This window comes from Pongo pygmaeus, chromosome 6 (assembly GCF_028885625.2).
Source record: "Pongo pygmaeus isolate AG05252 chromosome 6, NHGRI_mPonPyg2-v2.0_pri, whole genome shotgun sequence".
Lineage (NCBI taxonomy): Eukaryota > Metazoa > Chordata > Mammalia > Primates > Hominidae > Pongo > Pongo pygmaeus.
The window spans coordinates 115560661-115579718 of NC_072379.2; the positions used below are offsets into that span (position 1 = coordinate 115560661).

Consider the following 19058-nt stretch of genomic DNA (forward strand, 5'->3'; position numbering starts at 1 on the left):
AGGTTGGTTCCATCTCTTTGCAATTGCGAATTGTGCTGCTATGAACATGCATGTCTAGCTTGCTTTTTCCCCCCTCAACACTGTATCCCCAGAGACTAACACAGTGCCCCGCACCCAGTTAAAGACCAAAAAATATTTGTTGGATGAATAAAGGAGTATATCAAGAGCAATCTTTCAATTATGGAGCGGGTCGTGATGTGTATTTTAATGAAAGCAGACTATCTTCTCTAATATTTGAAAAAACAATGTTTAAAAGGCTTCTATTTGTACACCTTTTCACATTTTAGCTGGCAGAGTTCAGGACTTGATGGAAACATAATGAAGAGTTCAGGACTTGATGGAAACATAATGAAGGGCTCAGAATGTACTCATCGCAGACTGAGCCCATATGGTCACTGTGGGGAGAGAACGCTACACTCACGATGCTAGCAAGCCTGCAGCAGGCGGCCCGGCGAGTCACCGTCCCCCGCCCGGCCACCAGGCGCCCGCGCACGCGCACAGCCGCGCTCAGTCCGCGAGTGCCGGGTCGAGGGAGGCGGGGCTCCCGGGGCGCGTGCGCGGCGGCCTGAGCAGCGGGCCCCTCCCTTAGCGGGGGTGCGCGGCGCTGAGGACCGCACGGAAACGGGGAAGTCAGGTGGCCGCTGTTGCCGCCGCCGCCGCGGTTTGTCGCCAGAAGGAAGATGGCGGATCTGGAGGAGCAGTTGTCTGATGAAGAGAAGGTAAGAGTCGCGGGGGCGACGGCGCGGGCTGTCAGGAGCCGGCACAGCCCGGGCGGGTGGGCCCGGAGTCTGGTCGCGGGGGAAGGGCATTGGCCCGCAGCTGGCCTTGCCCTCGGCTGCCCTTCCTCCCCCATCCTTGCTGCGCCCAGTGCCTGCCCCTGTCCGTCACCCGAGGCCCCGCGCGGGGGCAGGTCTCTGCCAGGCCTGCTCGCTCCGCTCCTTGTAGGGTGTGTACTCCGAAAATAGGAAGCGGGAGCCGGGCGACGGCGGGCGGGGGCGCGGGCGCGGGGGAGGGCGGCGGCTGCCCAGGACCCTCTCCTGCTGTCGGGCCGCGGGGCCTCCTCCGGAGGCCGGGGACCGGGGGACCAGGGACGCAAAGGGGTCTGCGTCCGTGCCTGGGAGCGGCCCAAGGGCAGTGCCCAGCGCGGCGGCCTGGCCTGTGAGTTTAGCGGCGGGTGAGGGGAAGGGAAAAATCGCTTAGGAAGCAGACCTTCACTTCTCCCTTCTACTTCCCCCTTCTCAAAGCAAAATGCTTCCTTTTCTGATTCTCTATGGTTTTTCCTTTTTTTTTCCTTTCCCCATGGAGGCCTGTCTCCCTCCTTCTCTGTTTCCTTTCGTGGCTCTAGCAGTAAGCTTTGCAGCTCCCATGTTCCCCAGGAGGCAGCGGAGTTGCTCACAAAAAGACGACCCCCTCCCCATAGTTGTTTTCTGCCCACGTTGGCAGCAGCCCCCCCAGGGGTCGATTTGGTGGCACCTCACCTTCCTGCTAGGACTTTTTCCGAAGAGGGGAAAATGTGCAACTCCTTTTACTGTATATTAGATGCTGTGACAGCAATGGTACCAGATGAACGACTTAAGTTCTCAGATATTTAAAACGAGAAATGGAATAATTCATTGAACTGCTGCTCTCTTAATTCGCCCCTTTCGTTTGGCTTTTGGGAACGTCCCATTCCCGAGGGTGATGGGATAGGGGAGAACCCTGCTAATTTTGACTATTTCTCGGAAAGGACCCTTAGAAGTAACTGACAGAACATAGGAATGAGTTAGTTGCAGGTTTGGAAATGTCCACTCTTCGTTAAAGAGTGCTTCATTTTTAAATTTCAAAGCAGTACAGCCAATGCAGGAAAATACAGGTACATTTAGCTATGTTGTGGTGTTTAAGAAATCTTCATGTAAGTCTGAGGATATTTTCATTTAGGACCCTCTGCTCTAGATGTTTTTATATGCTGTGTTCTTGCACCGAAATAGAAGGTTCTGTCCCATTCCCAATGTGAATGGTCAGAAGTTAGCCTCATCTTTATTTTCGGAAATCTTTTTTTCTCTTGTGTTCTTCGGTGAAAGTGATAATACAATAACAAAATGGGGGCGAGCAACGTCTCCATAGCCCGCAGACCCAGTAGGCAGATCCCTGTATCCACAAAAGTTGCTGTACAGTGTTCAATGTATAATCTTGGTAAATAACCCTATGTAGGTGACTGAAAGTGTACGGGAGTGCACAAACACATATTTAAAATTGAGTCGTGCTAAAAAGCTTAAAAAGAGATTGTCGTGTTTTTATTCTACCATTCTTAAGTGATTATTAGTAGCTCAAGTGGCTAGAAATCTAGCTGGAGAGAGACTATTCGGTGTGGGAGTTAATATAGACCTGCCATGTGTTGTAAAGGCCTAAAATAAAAAAGTTTTTTAAAAATGAGATAACAGGATGCCTTATTATCTGGCACTCTCAGGGCACTAAGCTTCATAAAGACGAATGAGGAGGTTGTGTGTCGTAAAGCCTGCGCCGCCTAGTAGCAAAATGTTTTATGGTTAAATGAATGAAAATTCTAATTTGATTTTTGGTGTTTTGTAAGAATATTATGTAGATATTTTACATATAAATTTCATCACTATATTTACTAATTTAAAAACTGACAAAACTTTTAGGTTAAATTCAAGTAACCAGTAAAGTGAAATTTTAACGTTCTTGTCACTTGAGATATCTAAAGGTTATTTTCATTTTGGGGGAGGAGGATGTGTCCAGTATGGGATCAGAAAACAGAGAGGACTTAAAAGTGATATTTTAATATTACGCGTTCTACTGCCTTATTGGTAGTTTTCAAAAATAAGCTCTCAAGCTGGGCACGGTGGTTTGCACCTGTAATGCCAGCTACTCTGGATGCCAAGGTGTGGAGGATCGCTTGAGCCCAGGAGTTGTAGACCAGCCTGGTAACATAGCGAGACCTCATCTCTAAAAAAATAATATTAAGTTTTGAATACTTTTAAGTTTTTGAAATTTCCATTCTAGATTGCAAATTTAAGGAAGAGAAGCTGTTAAGATGTGTCTAGTACCATACTTTATATATGCTTGGCTCAGTTAGATACATTCAGTACTTAATTTGTTGTTGTAAGAGGTAGTTCTATTAGCATTTCACAGATGAGTAGAGTGAGGTTCAAAAGCTTTAAGTAGTTCACCCAAGGACAGTCAAGATGAAGGTAGTATTTAAAGTTTGTCTTAGTCCAAAGTTGATGTTCTTGTGACATTATGCTCTCTTCTTTTTTTTTTTTTTTTTTTGAGACAGAGTCCCACTCTGTCGCCCAGGCTGGAGTGCAGTGGTGCAATCTAGGCTCACTGCAACTTCTGCCTCCCGGGCTCAAGCGATTCTCCTGCCTCAGCCTCCCGAGTAGCTGGGATAACAGGCACATGCCACCATGCCCAGCTAATTTTTGTATTTTTAGTAGAGACGGGGTTTCGCTATGTTGGCCAGGCTGGTCTTGAACTCCTGACCTCAGGTGATCCACCCCCCCCTTAGCCTCCCAAAGTGCTGGGATTACAGGCGTGAGCCACCATGCCCAGCAGACATTATGCTTTCTTAAACAAAATTGGTAAGAACCTCTTCTGGTTTTGTCTCTTCATTTTTAATTTGTTGACAGCTTATTTTGAAAAAGGAGAAACATTGATTCTTCCTTAGACAGGGTCTCACTCTGTCACCCAGGCTGGAGTGCAGTGGTGATCATGGCTCACTGCAACCTCAACTTCCTGGGCTCAAGCAGTCCTCTCACCTCAGTCTCCCCAAGTAGCCGGGAGTACAGGCAGGCGTGACACGACACCCAGCAAATTTAAAAAAATTTTTTGTAGTGACAAGGTCTCACGATGTTGTCCAGGCTGGTCTCAAACTCCTGGCTCAAACGATCCTCCCACTTGGGCCTCCTAAAGTGCTGGGATTACAGGCATGAGCCATGATTCCTAGCCCTTTTTAAAAAAGTAATACCAAGCAAATAGTGTTAGGTTCTAAATTTTTGTCTTGATCATTTTAGAATAAAGCTTCTTATTAACACATTTAAATGTGTTATGTTACTGGTAGGAAGCATTTTAGAAATCAATCTAGAATAATAGTTTTGTTTTTTAAAATCATACACAATTGCTTTTTGAGGATACCACTATGAAGTTTAATAACCTTTTCTCCTTTGGCCACTGGGTGAATAGGAAATAAATTTAGCTGAAGAACACAAAGAAGTTCTTTAAAGCTCTTAGCTTGCTATAGTGTGTCCCGTAGACTTTTTTTTTTTTTTTTTTTTTGAGACGGCGTCTCGCTCTTTCGTCCAGGCTGGAGTGCAGTGGCGCTATCTTGGCTCACTGCAAGCTCTGCCTCCTGGGTTCACGCCATTCTCCTGCCTCAGCCTCCCGAGTAGCTGTGACTACAGGTGCCCGCCACTGCGCCTGGCTGATTTTTTGTATTTTTAGTAGAGACAGGGTTTCACCGTGTTAGCCAGGATGGTCTCGATCTCCTGACCTCGTGATCCGCCCACCTCAGCCTCCCGAAGTGCTGGGATTACAGGCATGAGCCACCAAGCCCGGCCTCCCATAGACTTTTTTACATAGTTACAGAAACCCTAGGCAAAAAAACAGTTCATTTTCATTCCTGGGTCAGCTGTATTGTACAGTAAAGCATTTTTGTGAATTTGAAATTATATGAAATTATGGTGTAAGGCTCAATTGAAAAGACCCGTTCCGAAACCTCTCTCTGGATGAGAGATTCAGGTTCCAGAAGGAATACACTTAGTTACTGATGGGAAAGTTCTTTTTTCTTCCTGTAACTCTTTACCTCAGTGATTACAATAATCTATCCCATAGCTTCAACTTTTAGGTCTTTGCAGTTGTCTCCCAGGTACACAGCTGTAGCACTAACTTCTTTCCTGATTACTGGTCAGATTTTTATCTGCTAGTCATGTTCACTGGAGATGGTTAATTAGGTATGTTCAAATGGAGCTTGCCTAGAAGTAAATTTATAAACGCCCATCTTCTTTCCTCTCACACAAAGGGGGGTATAATCTATCTTCTCTTGATAATTTTTCTCATTATATCTTTATTCCCATTATTCCAGTCATCCTGGTTTTTAATTTCAGATTTATTCTAACTTTTTTTGGCCCTGTACCTTACAGTCAACTGGTAAAAGTTGTCACTTCCATTGTCAAATTATGTATTATACAAATAATGTATTTCTTGCTTGAAAAGTTAATTCATTTATATTAATACTTGGTTTATTATCTCTGCATTGACCTGATTATTAAATAATGTTTGGTAACAAAATTTCACTGTACAAACAGAATGCAACTTGATTATACTTGTTTTGTGCCAACAGTTAAGAAGTAAAGTCAAGAAAAATGTCTCATATCTGTTCCTTCCCTTCTGTTATATTTGCCACTGTTAGGCTTTTACTAGAAAGTTTCTAGACTAATCCCTCCTGTTTCCTGTATCTAAGCCATGCTTTATTATGTCATTTCTCTACTCTCAAAATTTTAGTGCCTGGATCCTCCGTTGCCTTTACAAGGAAGCCAGGCTCTTAAAATGGTATTCATGGCCTTGTATTCCATTTTAACCTAAATAGTTCTGACATTTTCAATATATATTGTTACTTAATCGTGCTGTGAATTTAGAGAGACTACAGAGAGCTGCATACTAGTCCATTTCTCTCTGTCTTTTTTTTTTTTTTTTTTTTTTTGCAACAGATTCTCACTCTGTCACCCAGGCTGGAGTGCAGTGGCACGATCTTGGCTCACTGCAGCCTCCGTCTCCCAGGCCCAAGCAAGTCTCCTGTCTTAGCCTCCTGAGTAGCTGAGACTACAGGCACACACCTGCGTGCCTAGCTAATTTTTGTGTTTTTAGTGGAGACGGGGTTTCGACATGTTGCCCAGGCTGGTCTGGAACTCCTGAGCTCAGGTGATCTGCCAGCTTTGGCCACCTAAAGTGCTGGGATTACAGGCGTGAGCGACCACGCCCAGCCACTGGTCCATTTCTAGCACCTCAGATAAATTATTTAATCTCTCAGCCTCAGTTTGCTCTGAAATGTTAGAATGTGGTAGTAAGTACCTTCTTCATTAAGTTGTTATAAGTCTAAATGGGCTTGGCATGTAGTAAGCACACAATAAATGGTAGTTATTTTTCTCTGCTCATGACTTTTCATCTACTTTGAGTGTTGGCCCTGCTCCCAGGTCTGTCCCCTTTTTTGAAACGTGAAAATCTCAGTCATCTCTCAAGATTTAGCTTATATTACACAGCTAGTTTAGCCTCTCATCTGAACTCTACAATAGAGATCGTTAGTATTAAATACAATTTTGCATAATAGTTATTTGCTTACCGTTTTTTTCCCTTTTCCATTGGAATTCCTAAGTGCAGACATAATGTCGTCTTTAGCATCTATTGTTACTCTACCATGTGATGAATAGGATGGCTGTACTTGCAGTTTATATACTTCTCCCTCAGTGACTGGCTTCAGAAATTTTGTGTATGTAAAAACAATATAAGCCGCCATTGTATTTCATAATACTAATGTAAAATTAGAAATGTTCTTATTGGCTGGGCGCGGTGGTTCACAGCTGTAACCCCAGCACTTTGGGAGGCTGAGGCAGGTGGATCACCTGAGGTAGGGAGTTCGAGACCAGCCTAGCCAACATGGTGTAACCCTGTCTGTACTAAAAATACAAAAAATTAGCTGGGCGTGGTGTTGTGCACCTGTAGTCCCAGCTACTCGGGAGGCTGAGGCAGGAGAATCGCTCGGACCTGGGAGGTGGATGTTGCAGTAAGCAGTGATCGCACCACTGCATTCCAGCCTGGGCGATAGAGCAAGACTCCATCTCAAAAAGTTTAAAAAAAAAATTCTTATTATTGAGAAGGTAAACTCAAGAAGAAAGCTATTAATGTGGACAATATTCATTCCTAATTCTACTCTATAGATAAATTGTTATTTCACCAATAAAATGTAAAAATTTCTGTTGCAGACAGGAACTTGATAGCAGCTATAACATTAGTGGAGTTTTTCAGACTTTGCACATTAAAGTAAATTTGTAGTAAATTTTCAGTGCATTTGGGAGCCATTTTTGCATGAGTAGTTGAATAGATAGAATAATTGCATGTTAGTGTGAGAATACAGATATGAAAACAGTTAGAGCAGAGAATCTAAAATAATTTTTAAGGTTTAAAAGCAGGATGCCAAAACTTGATCTGTGGTTCCAAGCTATGACCTAAAAGCCTAATCAGTCACCTGAAGCAAAAATTTGTTAAAGTTATTATAGCAATAATTTGTTAAATAAGAGATTCATGCATATCAAAGAAAATGGGGTCTTTGTCTTCTGAAAACCACTCTCTGACAGGTTCCATAAAAATACCCATGGCTGTTTCAAAAAAGGAGTATTTCATAAATTTTATTTTGAGGATTAAGTATAGTTTTTACATTCTTGCTCTTATGACATATTTACATGTTTCACTATGCATCTAATGGCTGAGAACTTTTCTTATACATTCTAATTCAGTGTTTCTACTGGAAATGACTTTTGAAATCCATTTACCTCCATCTTCATTCATTTACCAAATATACCATATTTCACTGATTTCAGTACTGATACTTTTTTATATTTTAAGATCTCTGAAATCAGGCTGCATTGTACAATCAATGGCTTGTAATATTTCATTGGTAGCGTTTTTCCTTTTTTAGTGGTACATAAAGTTATGCATCTTATGTTGATTGTGAATCAGGATAGGCAAGGATATAGTTCAGTAACAAAACTCCTAAAATCTCAGCACAAGGGTGTTGAATGTGGAGGCTTTGTACTGCATCTCATTCATTCCATGTATGTCTAGCGTGGGTCAGCAGAGAGCCCTGCTCAGGGAAGTAATTTAGCGTTCCAGTTGGTTAGAGAGCTTCCATCTAAACTTTTTTCTCAGTCACTGCAGTGGTGGGAAGGAAATGGAATGAATTGCACACTTGGTTTTTTTGTTTTGTTTTGTTTTTTTGAGACAGAGTCTTACTCTGTCACCTAGGCTTGAGTGCAGTGGCACAATCTCGGCTCACTGCAACCTCCGCCTCCCGGGTTCAAGCAATTCTCCTGCCTCAGCCTTCTGAGTAGCTGGAAGGAGCTCACGTCACTTCTGCTCAGATTTCAGTTAGCTAAAACAAGTTACATGTATAAACCTAATTTCAGAAAGGTCAGGGCAGAAGAGGAGAATTGGAATATTTGTGAATAGCGGTAATGACAGCATAGATTAAGTTTTAAATTCACTAAAGTGTAGTGATCACCTGGAAGGTAGATACAATGAAAAACTAGGTTCGAAGAGGAATTGGACATATGTAATATACATACTAAATTGGGTCTAAAAATTTAGAAGATAGAAAAGCTACTTCTGCCTAGGGGCATGGTAAACATCAGTTGGGGTCAAGCTCATACCAGAGAGCACAACATAGGGAAAAATAACAGGAAAGTGGGAACAAGCAGGCAGCGAGTTTTGTGTAAAAAGAATTCAGTTAAATAGTTGAGTGTCTACTCTATCTTTGGTACTTTTAAAATAAGAGATGCAAAGGTGAATTGTGCTGTTTAACAGCTCACTGTCAGGGTTTTTCTACCTCAGCACTGTTGACAGTTTGAGCCAGATATTGTTGGGCGGGTGGACATCCTGTGCGTTGTAGGGTGTTTAGCAACATCCTTGGCCCACATGATATGCCACTACCATAACCCAGGCTTACCAATCCAGAATGTCTCCTGGTGGACAGATTCACCCCTTGTTGAGACCCATGGGTCTAGATAGATTAGAGCTAGTAAGAACAGTTGAGAACTTGGCTTAAGTGGACTTTAGGACCTGGTTTAAGTTCGTCCCACAAGAAATGGAGGAAAAAAGATCGCCAATAGATTTTAGAGTTGGAATCAAGAAGACTTGATAAGTGAATATAGGGGAAAGGCGTGAGTCAGAGAAAACTGTGAACATTAAAGTCTGGATGACTGGGAATTGGTACCACTAGTAACAACTGGAGAACACAGGAAAGAGGAAACACAGCTGGGAGGAATAATGGTGAATTTAGTTTTGGTTGTACTGAGTTTGAGATGCTAGTCATTGTCTATGTGAAAATGCCTAGCAGATACGGAGATAGAGAAACAGCATGGAAAAGAGGTCAGCTCCAGAGATTATATAGAGATTTGAGAATCCTCTTTTTGTGGGTTAAAGCGAGATGGGATAAGCCCTTTAGGACAAAAAGCTTAGACATGGGAAAGAGGAGAGGGCAGGAAGCGTATACTTTATACTTTGATTTGAGGAATAAGAAGTGGAGAGAGACCTAAAGGTGAGGAGAAACCCTTGAAGTCGAAGTGTTACCTATTGATAGCTAGCACAGAGTAGGTGCTCAGGTCACAGAATGTGACGAGAATTTCAAGAAGGAGTAGTGCTCAGTGTTGCAGAGATTAAGGAGTATGAGATTGAAAAAAGCCTTTGGATTTAAGAGAAAGGAATGAGAAACAAATTATACCTACTCTATGCCAGGCACTTTAACATGTATTCTCTCTATTAATTGTCAGAATAACCTTGTTATTATCTTCATTGTACAGACAGGAAACTGGTGCAGTTAAGGCTATTTAAGTGGTGGACTAGGGATTAGTGGCCTTCAAGAGAATAATTTTACTAGTGTTTGGAGCAAGGAGTGGAGAGACATAAGCCAGATAACCGGAGTCTATAATAAAAAGTATGTATGTATTTTCCCTTTTCCATAAACGGCCTTTCAGTCTTGTTTGCATTGTAAACTACTCATCTTTGGATAACCAGACTCAAGGACTTTCTTCTCTTCTTTTGTATCCTGACATATCTCTGCTCCCTAAGCAATTTGTACTTATCTTTGTTATAACATTTACCAATTTTAATAAATTTACCTGTTGTCCTTATTTCCTGTGTTCTTCAGGGCCAGGCCTTATGTCTTCATCATCTTTGTAATTCCAGTAGAGTGCCTAGCCTGTATTAAATCAGTGATTTTCAACTCTGGCTGCACATTAGAATCAACCGGAGAGTTTATAAACAAAATGAACACACAGGCTCCTCTTGTGGGTGAGGCCTGGAGTATCTGTAATTCCCTTTTTGTTGTTGTTGGTGGTGGTGTTGTTTTAAAGCTTCCCAGGTGATCTGAATGTGCAACTAGGATTGAGTCTCACTGTATCACTGTATTAGGGGCTCAATAAATGTTGACTAAAGGATGAGGAGTGGAGACAGTAAGTACAAATTATTCTTGAAAAAAAATTGGTAGTGAAACAAAAGAGAAAAGTATGTATTACTACTTTGTTTTTTCCTGCTATTTCATTTTAAGAATACTTTTTTTTTTGTAAGAGGACATTCTAGGGTGTATAAGGGGAATGATTCAGAAGGGAAAAGGAAATTGAAAATGTAAGATAAAGAATAGTTTACATAACTTAATTCCTTTTAGTTGATGATAATGCCTACTTTGGATTCATGGGTTTCTTCATATTTTAAATAAATGGTAAAAACATATTTAAAGAAGAATCAATGTTGAGTTCTTTAGATGACCCAGTTTTAGGTTAAGTGCTGTGGGCCCTGTTTTTAATTACCAATCAAAATGATAATTATAAAGGAAAAAAATTTAGAGGAAAACTTATTAAAACAAATTACCACTCTTGCGTTTACCCATATTAAGATAAATTCACCTGACACACAGACGTGTGATAGTGATCACTTGGTCATAAACTATTTAAATGTCATAAAGTTCAAAAAAGTGTTTTTTTCCTCTGGTTTTACCTCTAGTTCTCAAAAGACATAGCCATTTTTTAGAGAGCTGTGGAAAACAACTTCAAATAATTCTTTTAGATGAAGTGGAAAAGTGCATAGTGGCTCCTTTAATTTTACTACCAGTGTCTAAAGCAGTGACCCTTTTTGGTGTTACATTTTCTTGAGAATCAAGTAAAACCTATAAGTCATTTCTCAAGAAGGCTAGACACTTCAAATTTTACACCTAAAGTCGCTTATAGGGCATGGGTGCAGTATCTGGTCACCCTTCAGAATCACCTGGAGAGATTTTCTAAAACATAGATTTCTAGGTCCCCATTCTCTGGAGATAGATTCACTGGGTCTGGAATAGAGGGTGGGAATCTGTATTTTTTCCAGGCTTTCCAGGTGAGTCTGACCGCCGTTCATATCTGAAAAATTCCTACCCTAATATCTGCTTCCTTGATCATGGCGGCCCATACCATGTGGAAATTATAGGGGCTGTAGGTAGGATTCTCAGATAAAATACTGATGCCTCAGTAAATTTGAATTTAAGCTAAATGGTGAGTCATTTTTAGTATAGCTATTTCCCATAGTAGTGTACCTTTGGACTGCTGGAGAGTGCAGGGTCCTTTGCCTCTAAAGTTAATGGCTCTAGATGGCTGTTTGGGGGTTTTGTTTTTTGTTGTTGTTGTTGTTGTTTTTGGTGGTGTGTATGTGTGTACATGTATGTGTGCTCCCATGCACAGACGTTGTCTGCTTTTTCTACTTTCATCTCCTTTAAACCTTGCTTAAGGTTTAAAAAAAAAATTTTTAATTTTTGTTAGTTTACCATTTTTATAGCTGCTTTGGTGAGAACTCTATTTCCTGTTAAGGAATTGTTTCCTTCAGACAGTTTTAAAATCTCCTGGAACTCAAGTTTTACCTTAGTGTTTGAAAACATGTTGCCAAATGTTCAGCAAAGGCACTAGAACAATCTGGAGAATTCACGGACATAGGCAGGTGAAGTAACATTAATTTTGCCATCTATTTCTGTAAATTGTGGTAATGATTGACAACCCACAGTAAACTCTCAGGTTGTACCCTCATGTTCTAGATGGTAATTATAAAACTGAAGTAGCACTACCAATTGCTTCTGACTTCCCGTAATAAACACATCTTGAAGAGGTGACATAGGCTGAGGGAACCCAGTCACTTCCACCTGTGGTACTTCACCATGGAGCGTGTCTTTGCTTGAGAAACGTACATTCTGTACCATTAATGCAAAGAGTGACACAGTCAAGGATTGCAAGGCAGAAAGATACATGTGAAGCTTATGTTCATCCAGCCCTCCTTCCCTTTTTCTCTTTCCCTGATAAGTTTTTCAGTCTTATTCAGCAATGTAGGTGTAAGATTGTACATTTCCAAATTCTATATTCCAAGTATCATAGGCCATTAAAAGTACTAGATGTTTTGCACTCACTACTTTTTCTGAGATATCACTCAAGGCCAAAGGCAACAATTCAAAAACCTGCTGATACTTCCCTGGTTCATCAGCGTATCCCATAATGATACCAAGGCTTTTGATCACAGCTTCTCATATCAAATATGCCTTACCTTCCATTTATGGAGGACCAGGGCATTAGGAACTTCTTGAGGAAAGTAAGGCACCACTACTCCACAGGATTTAGCTACAAGTAGTGTCCTTTCTGGGTCTTTGTGACTCACCTCTTCCCATCACTGTGGTAAATGTTCAGCTTCTGCATGTGTTGGTCCGACATGATGTGTGAATGCCGTAACACCAGTTAGTATCACTTGCCTTGGCTCTTTATCTGGCCTCTTGATCGTACTAGAAAGAATGTGGAGAAGCTGATTTTTCTTTTTAGATTCAAGATGTAGGCATGTTGTATACAATCTGAGGGCATCAGTGTCTCTGTCTTTGCCAGCAGCATGTCAAGTACAATGTATAGCAAGCAATATCCAAGCATCAGCAGAAGGTGTTTTTCACTGCAGTCAGAGCCACTTCTGATCCTAAGCGACATCTCCTGACACTTGACAAAAAGAAGGTAGTGCATAGTGGAAAGCAGAAGACAGTTTCTGTGGGGTTTATCAAAGTGAACTGTGCTTTTACTTGATGGAAAAAATAGCATTCTTTCCTTTCTCTCCTAAGGGAAGGGACTGGGGAATTCTCTCTAAGAATAATGGAATTAGGCTGGGCACGGTGGCTCATGCCTGTAATCCCAGCAGTTTGGGAGGCCAAGGTGGGTGGATCACTTGAGGTCAGCAGTTCGAGATCATCCTGGCCAACATGGAGAAACCCCGTCTCTACTAAAAATACAAAAATTAGCCAGGTATGGCGGTGCTCACCTGTAATCCCAGCTACTTGGGAGGCTGAGGTGGGAGAATCACTGGAGCCCGGGAGGTGGAGGTTGCAGTGAGTGGGGATGATGCCAGTATACTCCAAGTCTGGGCAACAGAGGGAGATCCCATCCCTTCCCCGACAAAAAAAGTGGAATCAACATTATCTGGTTTTGAAAGATGAATATCCTTTTTTTTTTTTCTTTCCTTGCCTGAACTGTTTATGACTGAATTCTGTTCACTTTCTTCAGATTCTTGTAGGGATTCCAAAGAAGGTTGAATGGAATCACAAACTACCAAATGGCAAAGTGTTCATTTTTGAGGATGGCCATTTTAGGTCTTCTAATTTGCTCCATCAAAGACCATTTCTCACTATTTAATAAATTAATTTTATCTTCCCAATTTGTGTACTAACAAGGAGTTCTCTACAGGTCGAGGAGTAGAAACGAGTGAAAGAAGATTGCCTAAAATTGATATAAGAGCTTCTAATTCATTTTCTTTCACTCCACTAGCAATATCCATAAAATCTTTCCCAGTTACTTGATCACTTCCAAAGTCTCAGTAGATTTGCAATAAATTGGAGGGATTTTTTTTTAATTTTTTGTTTTTGAGACAAGGTCTTGCTCTGTCAGCGAGGCTGGAGTGTAGTGGCACAGTCACGGCTCACTATGTCCTTGACCTCCCAGGTTCAAGTGATCCTCCCATCTCAGCCTCCCAAGTTGCTGGGACCACAGGTGCTCACCATCATGCCTGGCTAATTTTTTTTTTTTTTTTTTTTTTTTTTTGTAGGTACAGGATCTCACCATGTTGACCAGGCTGGCCTCAAGTGATCCTCCCATCCCAGCCTCCCAAAGTGTTGGGATTTTACAGGTGTAAGCCATGGCACCTGGCCAAATTGGACGTTTTAAAATGTTTATGTTATCCCATAACTCAAAGTTCTGATCATTATTTTCATCTGAGGTGTTTATTGATGTAAACTTGCATTCTTCAATAAAAATTCAGTTACATAGAAGTTTAGAGGCCGGGCGCGGTGGCTGATGCCTGTAATCCCAGCACTTTGGGAGGCCGAGGCGGGCGGATCACGAGATCAGGAGATCGAGACCATCCTGGCTAACACAGTGAAACCCTGTCTCTACTAAAAATACAAAAATTAGCCAGGCGTGGTGGCGGGCACCTGTAATCCCAGCTACTCAGGAGGCTGAGACAGGAGAATGGCATGAACCCAGGAGGCGGAGCTTGCAGTGAGCAGAGTTCGCGCCACTGCACTCCAGCCTGGGTGACAGAGAGAGACTCCGTCTCAAAAAAAAAAAAAAAAATGTTTAGAGCACTCAAGAGGTTTGACTGGCTCCTGAATTTCAGGGCTCAGTTTGTAATGTTTTCGTTCCTATGAAGAAACTTCATTTTCTGCAGCCTTTGTCAGGTTGGCTCAGATCTTCCTTTGATAAAATGTTGTATGTCAACCACTTCTCTCCTCCCTTCACATCCGTTGGCTGATAGGAAACTAGATAACCACACTTGTAAATTTATGTCTGAGATAAAAATAATATGATCTGTGGAGAATCGCATGTTCTCTTCTAATGTTTAGAGTATATGTCACCTTATTTGCTTTCTTAAAACATATTTTTAAGTATCTGAGTTCCTTGCTTCCTGTGTGCCTTGATATGTCCCCAGTTACGTATCTTAAATTCAGGCTTCACCAGTAGGGTAAGTGAGATCTTGTTTTAATTGCCTCCTCTTCATTCCATTGGTGAGGGAGGGGTTGGTTCTTGCCCTGGAATTGGGGGGTTGACAAAACATACAAAACCTGACACTGGACAGATGAGATTGACAGCAGTTTATTAATCGCAAATACTGAGCAGCCCAGGAGAGAGGAGACAGCACACCACGCAGGCCCACATGGGAGTTGTGCTTGGGAACGGAGTGAACAGTCAGGGACTGTAGGAGGCACACTTTAGTATCAAGAGGGTGGAGTGATCCCTGGTTCTCAGGACTTGATCCATTCATTGTTTGATAATTCCAAGGGCTGGCAGGGACCCAAAGCTTGCTACTCAGGGATAAGAAGGAACTGTGTCTGTTCCCTGTGATAAAAGATCGTTTAGCTAGGGGACCTTATCTGTGGGAGCAGAGTGAGGAGAACTTGCAGTTAGGCCATTCAGGGCTCTCCCTGTTTTCCCTAAGTGTCAAGGCACACGTAATATTGAGCCTTAATTTTAGGCTTTAAACCACAAGTCTCAATAGTGCTAGCCAGTTATCAAAGGTATTTGCTAATGATTGCTGTACTAAATAATATATCAAGAAGTTTTTAATAGTATAATTTGATCTTAGAGTTTTCCTTTCTGTATGACCTTTTCTTCTGATACTTTGCAAAGTTTAAGATATTCTGCTGCTGTGTGCAGTTTCGCCACAGTAGATAAAAGATGGCCAAATCATGTATATGAAGTGATATGGCAAGAGGAAAGACGAGTTCTTGTTTGAGAGACCTAATGGAGTGATAAGGCTCCAGTTCTGTGTATATGTGGGATGAGAAACAATGGATGGGTTGTAGGAGCTAGAAAGTGGCAGAAAGATTGCAAAGGTAGTAATAGCTATTATTTGAGTGCTTACTCTGTGCCAAGCACTTTTCTAAGTGTATTATCTCACTTACTGCTAGTTAGGAAACTGAATTTAGTTTGCTTAAGGTCATGCAGGTAGTAAGCAGTGGAGCTGTAGTCTGAATCCCTGCTTAATGTTATTTAAGAGCTTTTGCTGTTAACAGTTAATATTTTACAGCCTTAGAAGAGCCTTATATATCATGCTAAAGACTTTGAACTTAATCTCGTTGGCATTGGGGAACCATCGAGTGATCTTGACAGGGAAGAAAAATCAGAATTTGCATTGAAAAATACCAGGCTGGTGGCAAGGTAGAAAATGAATTTTGGAGAAAGATGAGGCCAGAGGCAGGACAGCTTTATAACAATCCAGGAACAAAGTGCCTGGGTCCGAATAAAATGGAATGGAATCAAATAAAAGGGGAATGGACTTGAGCAAGAGACACTCACTGATCATGTGACTCACTGTAGGAGAGAAGTGCGGAATGATTTCTATGTAGTGGCAATAATTTTATCAGAACAGAAGGCAATACATTTGAATGAGAAGTTCAAGGTATCTTTGAGGCATTTTGATGGAGATCTCTAACAGATAAATTATAGTTAGAAAAAGGATAGGATCTTTATCTTGAATGAGGTTATGATAGGTGTGTACATTTCAGAGTTACTGTGTGGTGATGATGGAAGCAATGGAAATGGATTACCTAGAGATTTATTTTGTTCCTCACGAAAGAATCATCATAGAAGACTTATGCTGTATTGGGAGGCAGCTATGTAAAAAGCCGAGGACTTCATCCAGAGACTTCGTTCAGATCTTAATTCTGGATCTCTGTTTTCTCTTTCATAAATTAAGGGTAATATCAGCTATATCAGAATAATCACAGATAATATTTTATTAGGGCCTGAGGTATAAGAGTTGAGAAATAATGATGCGTGTCATCTCCCTTAGTTTTTACCTTTGAAAACTGAGGTTTACAGAAGTTAAAATAAAAACAAAATCTTGGCTACAGATCATTTGCCTTTGCTTATGTAAAGCCCCACATCTTAACTGCACATTGCCACCATCTTTCTCTCCTGTGTTGCTATTACTGGTGTTTGAAGTGAGCAGGGTCAAGTGGAGGGAGAAGGGTGACATCCCAAGTAAGAAGAAAGGATGTTGATGTATGGGAAGTGAATGCACTGCAGACAACACAGTAATACATGGGCATAAGCCACTCTTGAACAGTGTAGGGCACAAATAAACTAACATATGATCACTTGAAAATGTCTGTATTCCAGGTCTATATTTAAGAATATTGGCCAGGCGCAGTGGCTCACACCTGTAATCCCAGCACTTTGGGAGGCCAAGGCTGGTGGATCACGAGGTCGGGAGTTTGAGACCAGCCTGACCAACATGGTGAAACCCCATCTCTGCTAAAAATACAAAAATTAGCCGGGCGTGGTGGCACGTGCCTGTAATCCTAGCTACTCAGGAGGCTGAGGCAGGAGAATCACTTGAACCCAGGAGGCAGAGGTTGCAGTGAGCGGAGATCGTGCCACTGCACTCCAGCCTGGCGACAGAGCGAGACTCTGTCTCAAAAAAAAAAAAAAAAAAAGAAAGAAAAGAATACTGGGACTATGCTAATGCAGGCATACTTCTTATCTACTGCTATTGCTGCTAATAATAATAGCTAACATTATTTATTCACCCGAGGTCACATAGCTAATGACTAGTAGAGGTTAGAAATCCAGCCTGGGTCAGTCTGGCTCCAGAGATCATACTGTAAACCATTACACCAAACTGTTTCTTTTTATTAGGATAAGTTTTTGTGATTTTTGAATGTAAATTATTTGAAAACCATCTATCTACAGCAGCAGTTCCCAGCCTTTTTGGCACCAGCGACCCGTTTCATGGAAGACAATTTTTCCACAGGGGCTAGCGGGGTGGGGATGGATGGGGGAATGTTTCGGGATGAAACTTTTCCACCTCAGATCGTCAGGCATTAATTAGATTCTCATAAGGAGTGCACAAACTAGATCCCTCGCATACACAGTTCACAGTAGGGTGTGCATTCCTATGAGAATCTCATGCTGCTGCTGATCTGACAGGAGGCAGAGTGCAGGTGGTAATGCTTGCTTGCCCACTGCTCACCTCCTGCTGTGTGACCCGGTTCCTAACAGGCCCCAGACTGGTACCTGTCTGTGGCCTGGGGGTTGGGGACCCCTGATCTACAGAATTTCATTAGTGATAACTCTCAAAATGTTCATTTCATTGAAATACTACATTCCCTCACTATTTTGAATAAATAGGAATTTATTCGTGCTTATAGATTTATTCAACCTGTAATCAGTAGCTACTGAGTACAGAGTATGGGGCAGAGTAAACAGATTCTGCCTTGAAGGGAGATTAAATGTTTATTTATTCAGCTAATATTTGAGGGTCTGCTATTTGCCAGGCACCATTCTAAGCACTCAGATATGGGAGTATATAGGCAGTTTCTCCCGCCCTTATTTTTTTTTCTTCCCAGACTAAGTCAGTGCTACACTTTGAGGATTTTGAAAGCAGAGGGCCTGGAAAGTTGGCCAATTTTTTTTAAAGTAAATGAAGGTAAATATGTTTAACCATAGATGACATATCAAAAACGTACTCATTTGTCTTGCTTTATTATAAAGTCTAAACTAGAACAGTTTATTTTTGAGTTTCAAAAATCATGAGTTGGTTCAAATAATTGTAAACTTACATTTTAATTTATCAGATCTCAAGTAATTAGAATCCTCTATTTAATCCAGAATTATTTAACTTGATTTTTTTTTTTTTTTTTTTTGAGAGGGAGTCTCACTGTGTTGCCCAGGCTGGAGTGCAATAGCGTGATCTCAGCTCACTGCAACTTCTGCCTCCCGGATTCAAGCAATTCTCCTTCCTCAGCCTCCCAAGTAGCTGGGATTACAAGCACCTGCCACCGTGCCCAGCTAATTTTTGTGTTTTAGTAGAGATGGGGTTTCACCGTGTTGGCCAGGCTGGTCTTGAACTGCTGACCTCAGGTGATCCACCCGCCTCAGCCTCCCAAAGTGCTGGGATTATAGGCGTGAGCCACTGTAACCTGCCCTTTTTTTTTTTTTTTTTTTCTTTTTGAGACTGTCTTGCTCTGTCGCCCAGGCTGGAGTGCAGTGGTGCAGTATCGGCTCACTGTATCCTCCCAGGTTCAAGCGATTCTCCTGCCTCAGCCTCCTGAGTAGCTGGGATTACAGGTGCCCAGTACCACACCTGGCTAAGTTTTGTATTTTTAGTAGAGACAGGGTTTCTCCCTATTGGACAGGCTGGTCTCCAACCCCGGAGTTCAGGCGAACTGCCCACCTTGGCCTCCCAAAGTGCTGGGATTACAGGCATGATCCACCACAGTGACCATGGAAAGTCTTTAAAGTCAGTTGGTG

The 19058-nt window shown here is 41.8% G+C and overlaps 1 protein-coding gene across 1 annotated transcript in view; it reads left to right on the plus strand.

Moving 5' to 3' along the window:
* The first annotated feature begins 514 nt into the window (after positions 1-514).
* CAPZA2 (capping actin protein of muscle Z-line subunit alpha 2) overlaps positions 515-19058 on the plus strand; it is a 56817-nt gene continuing 38273 nt past the window's right edge. Inside the window, exon 1 of the mRNA XM_054495523.2 lies at positions 515-719. Coding sequence (XP_054351498.1) covers positions 681-719 — 39 coding nt within the window. The 5' untranslated portion in view covers positions 515-680. The remainder of the gene's footprint in view (positions 720-19058) is intronic.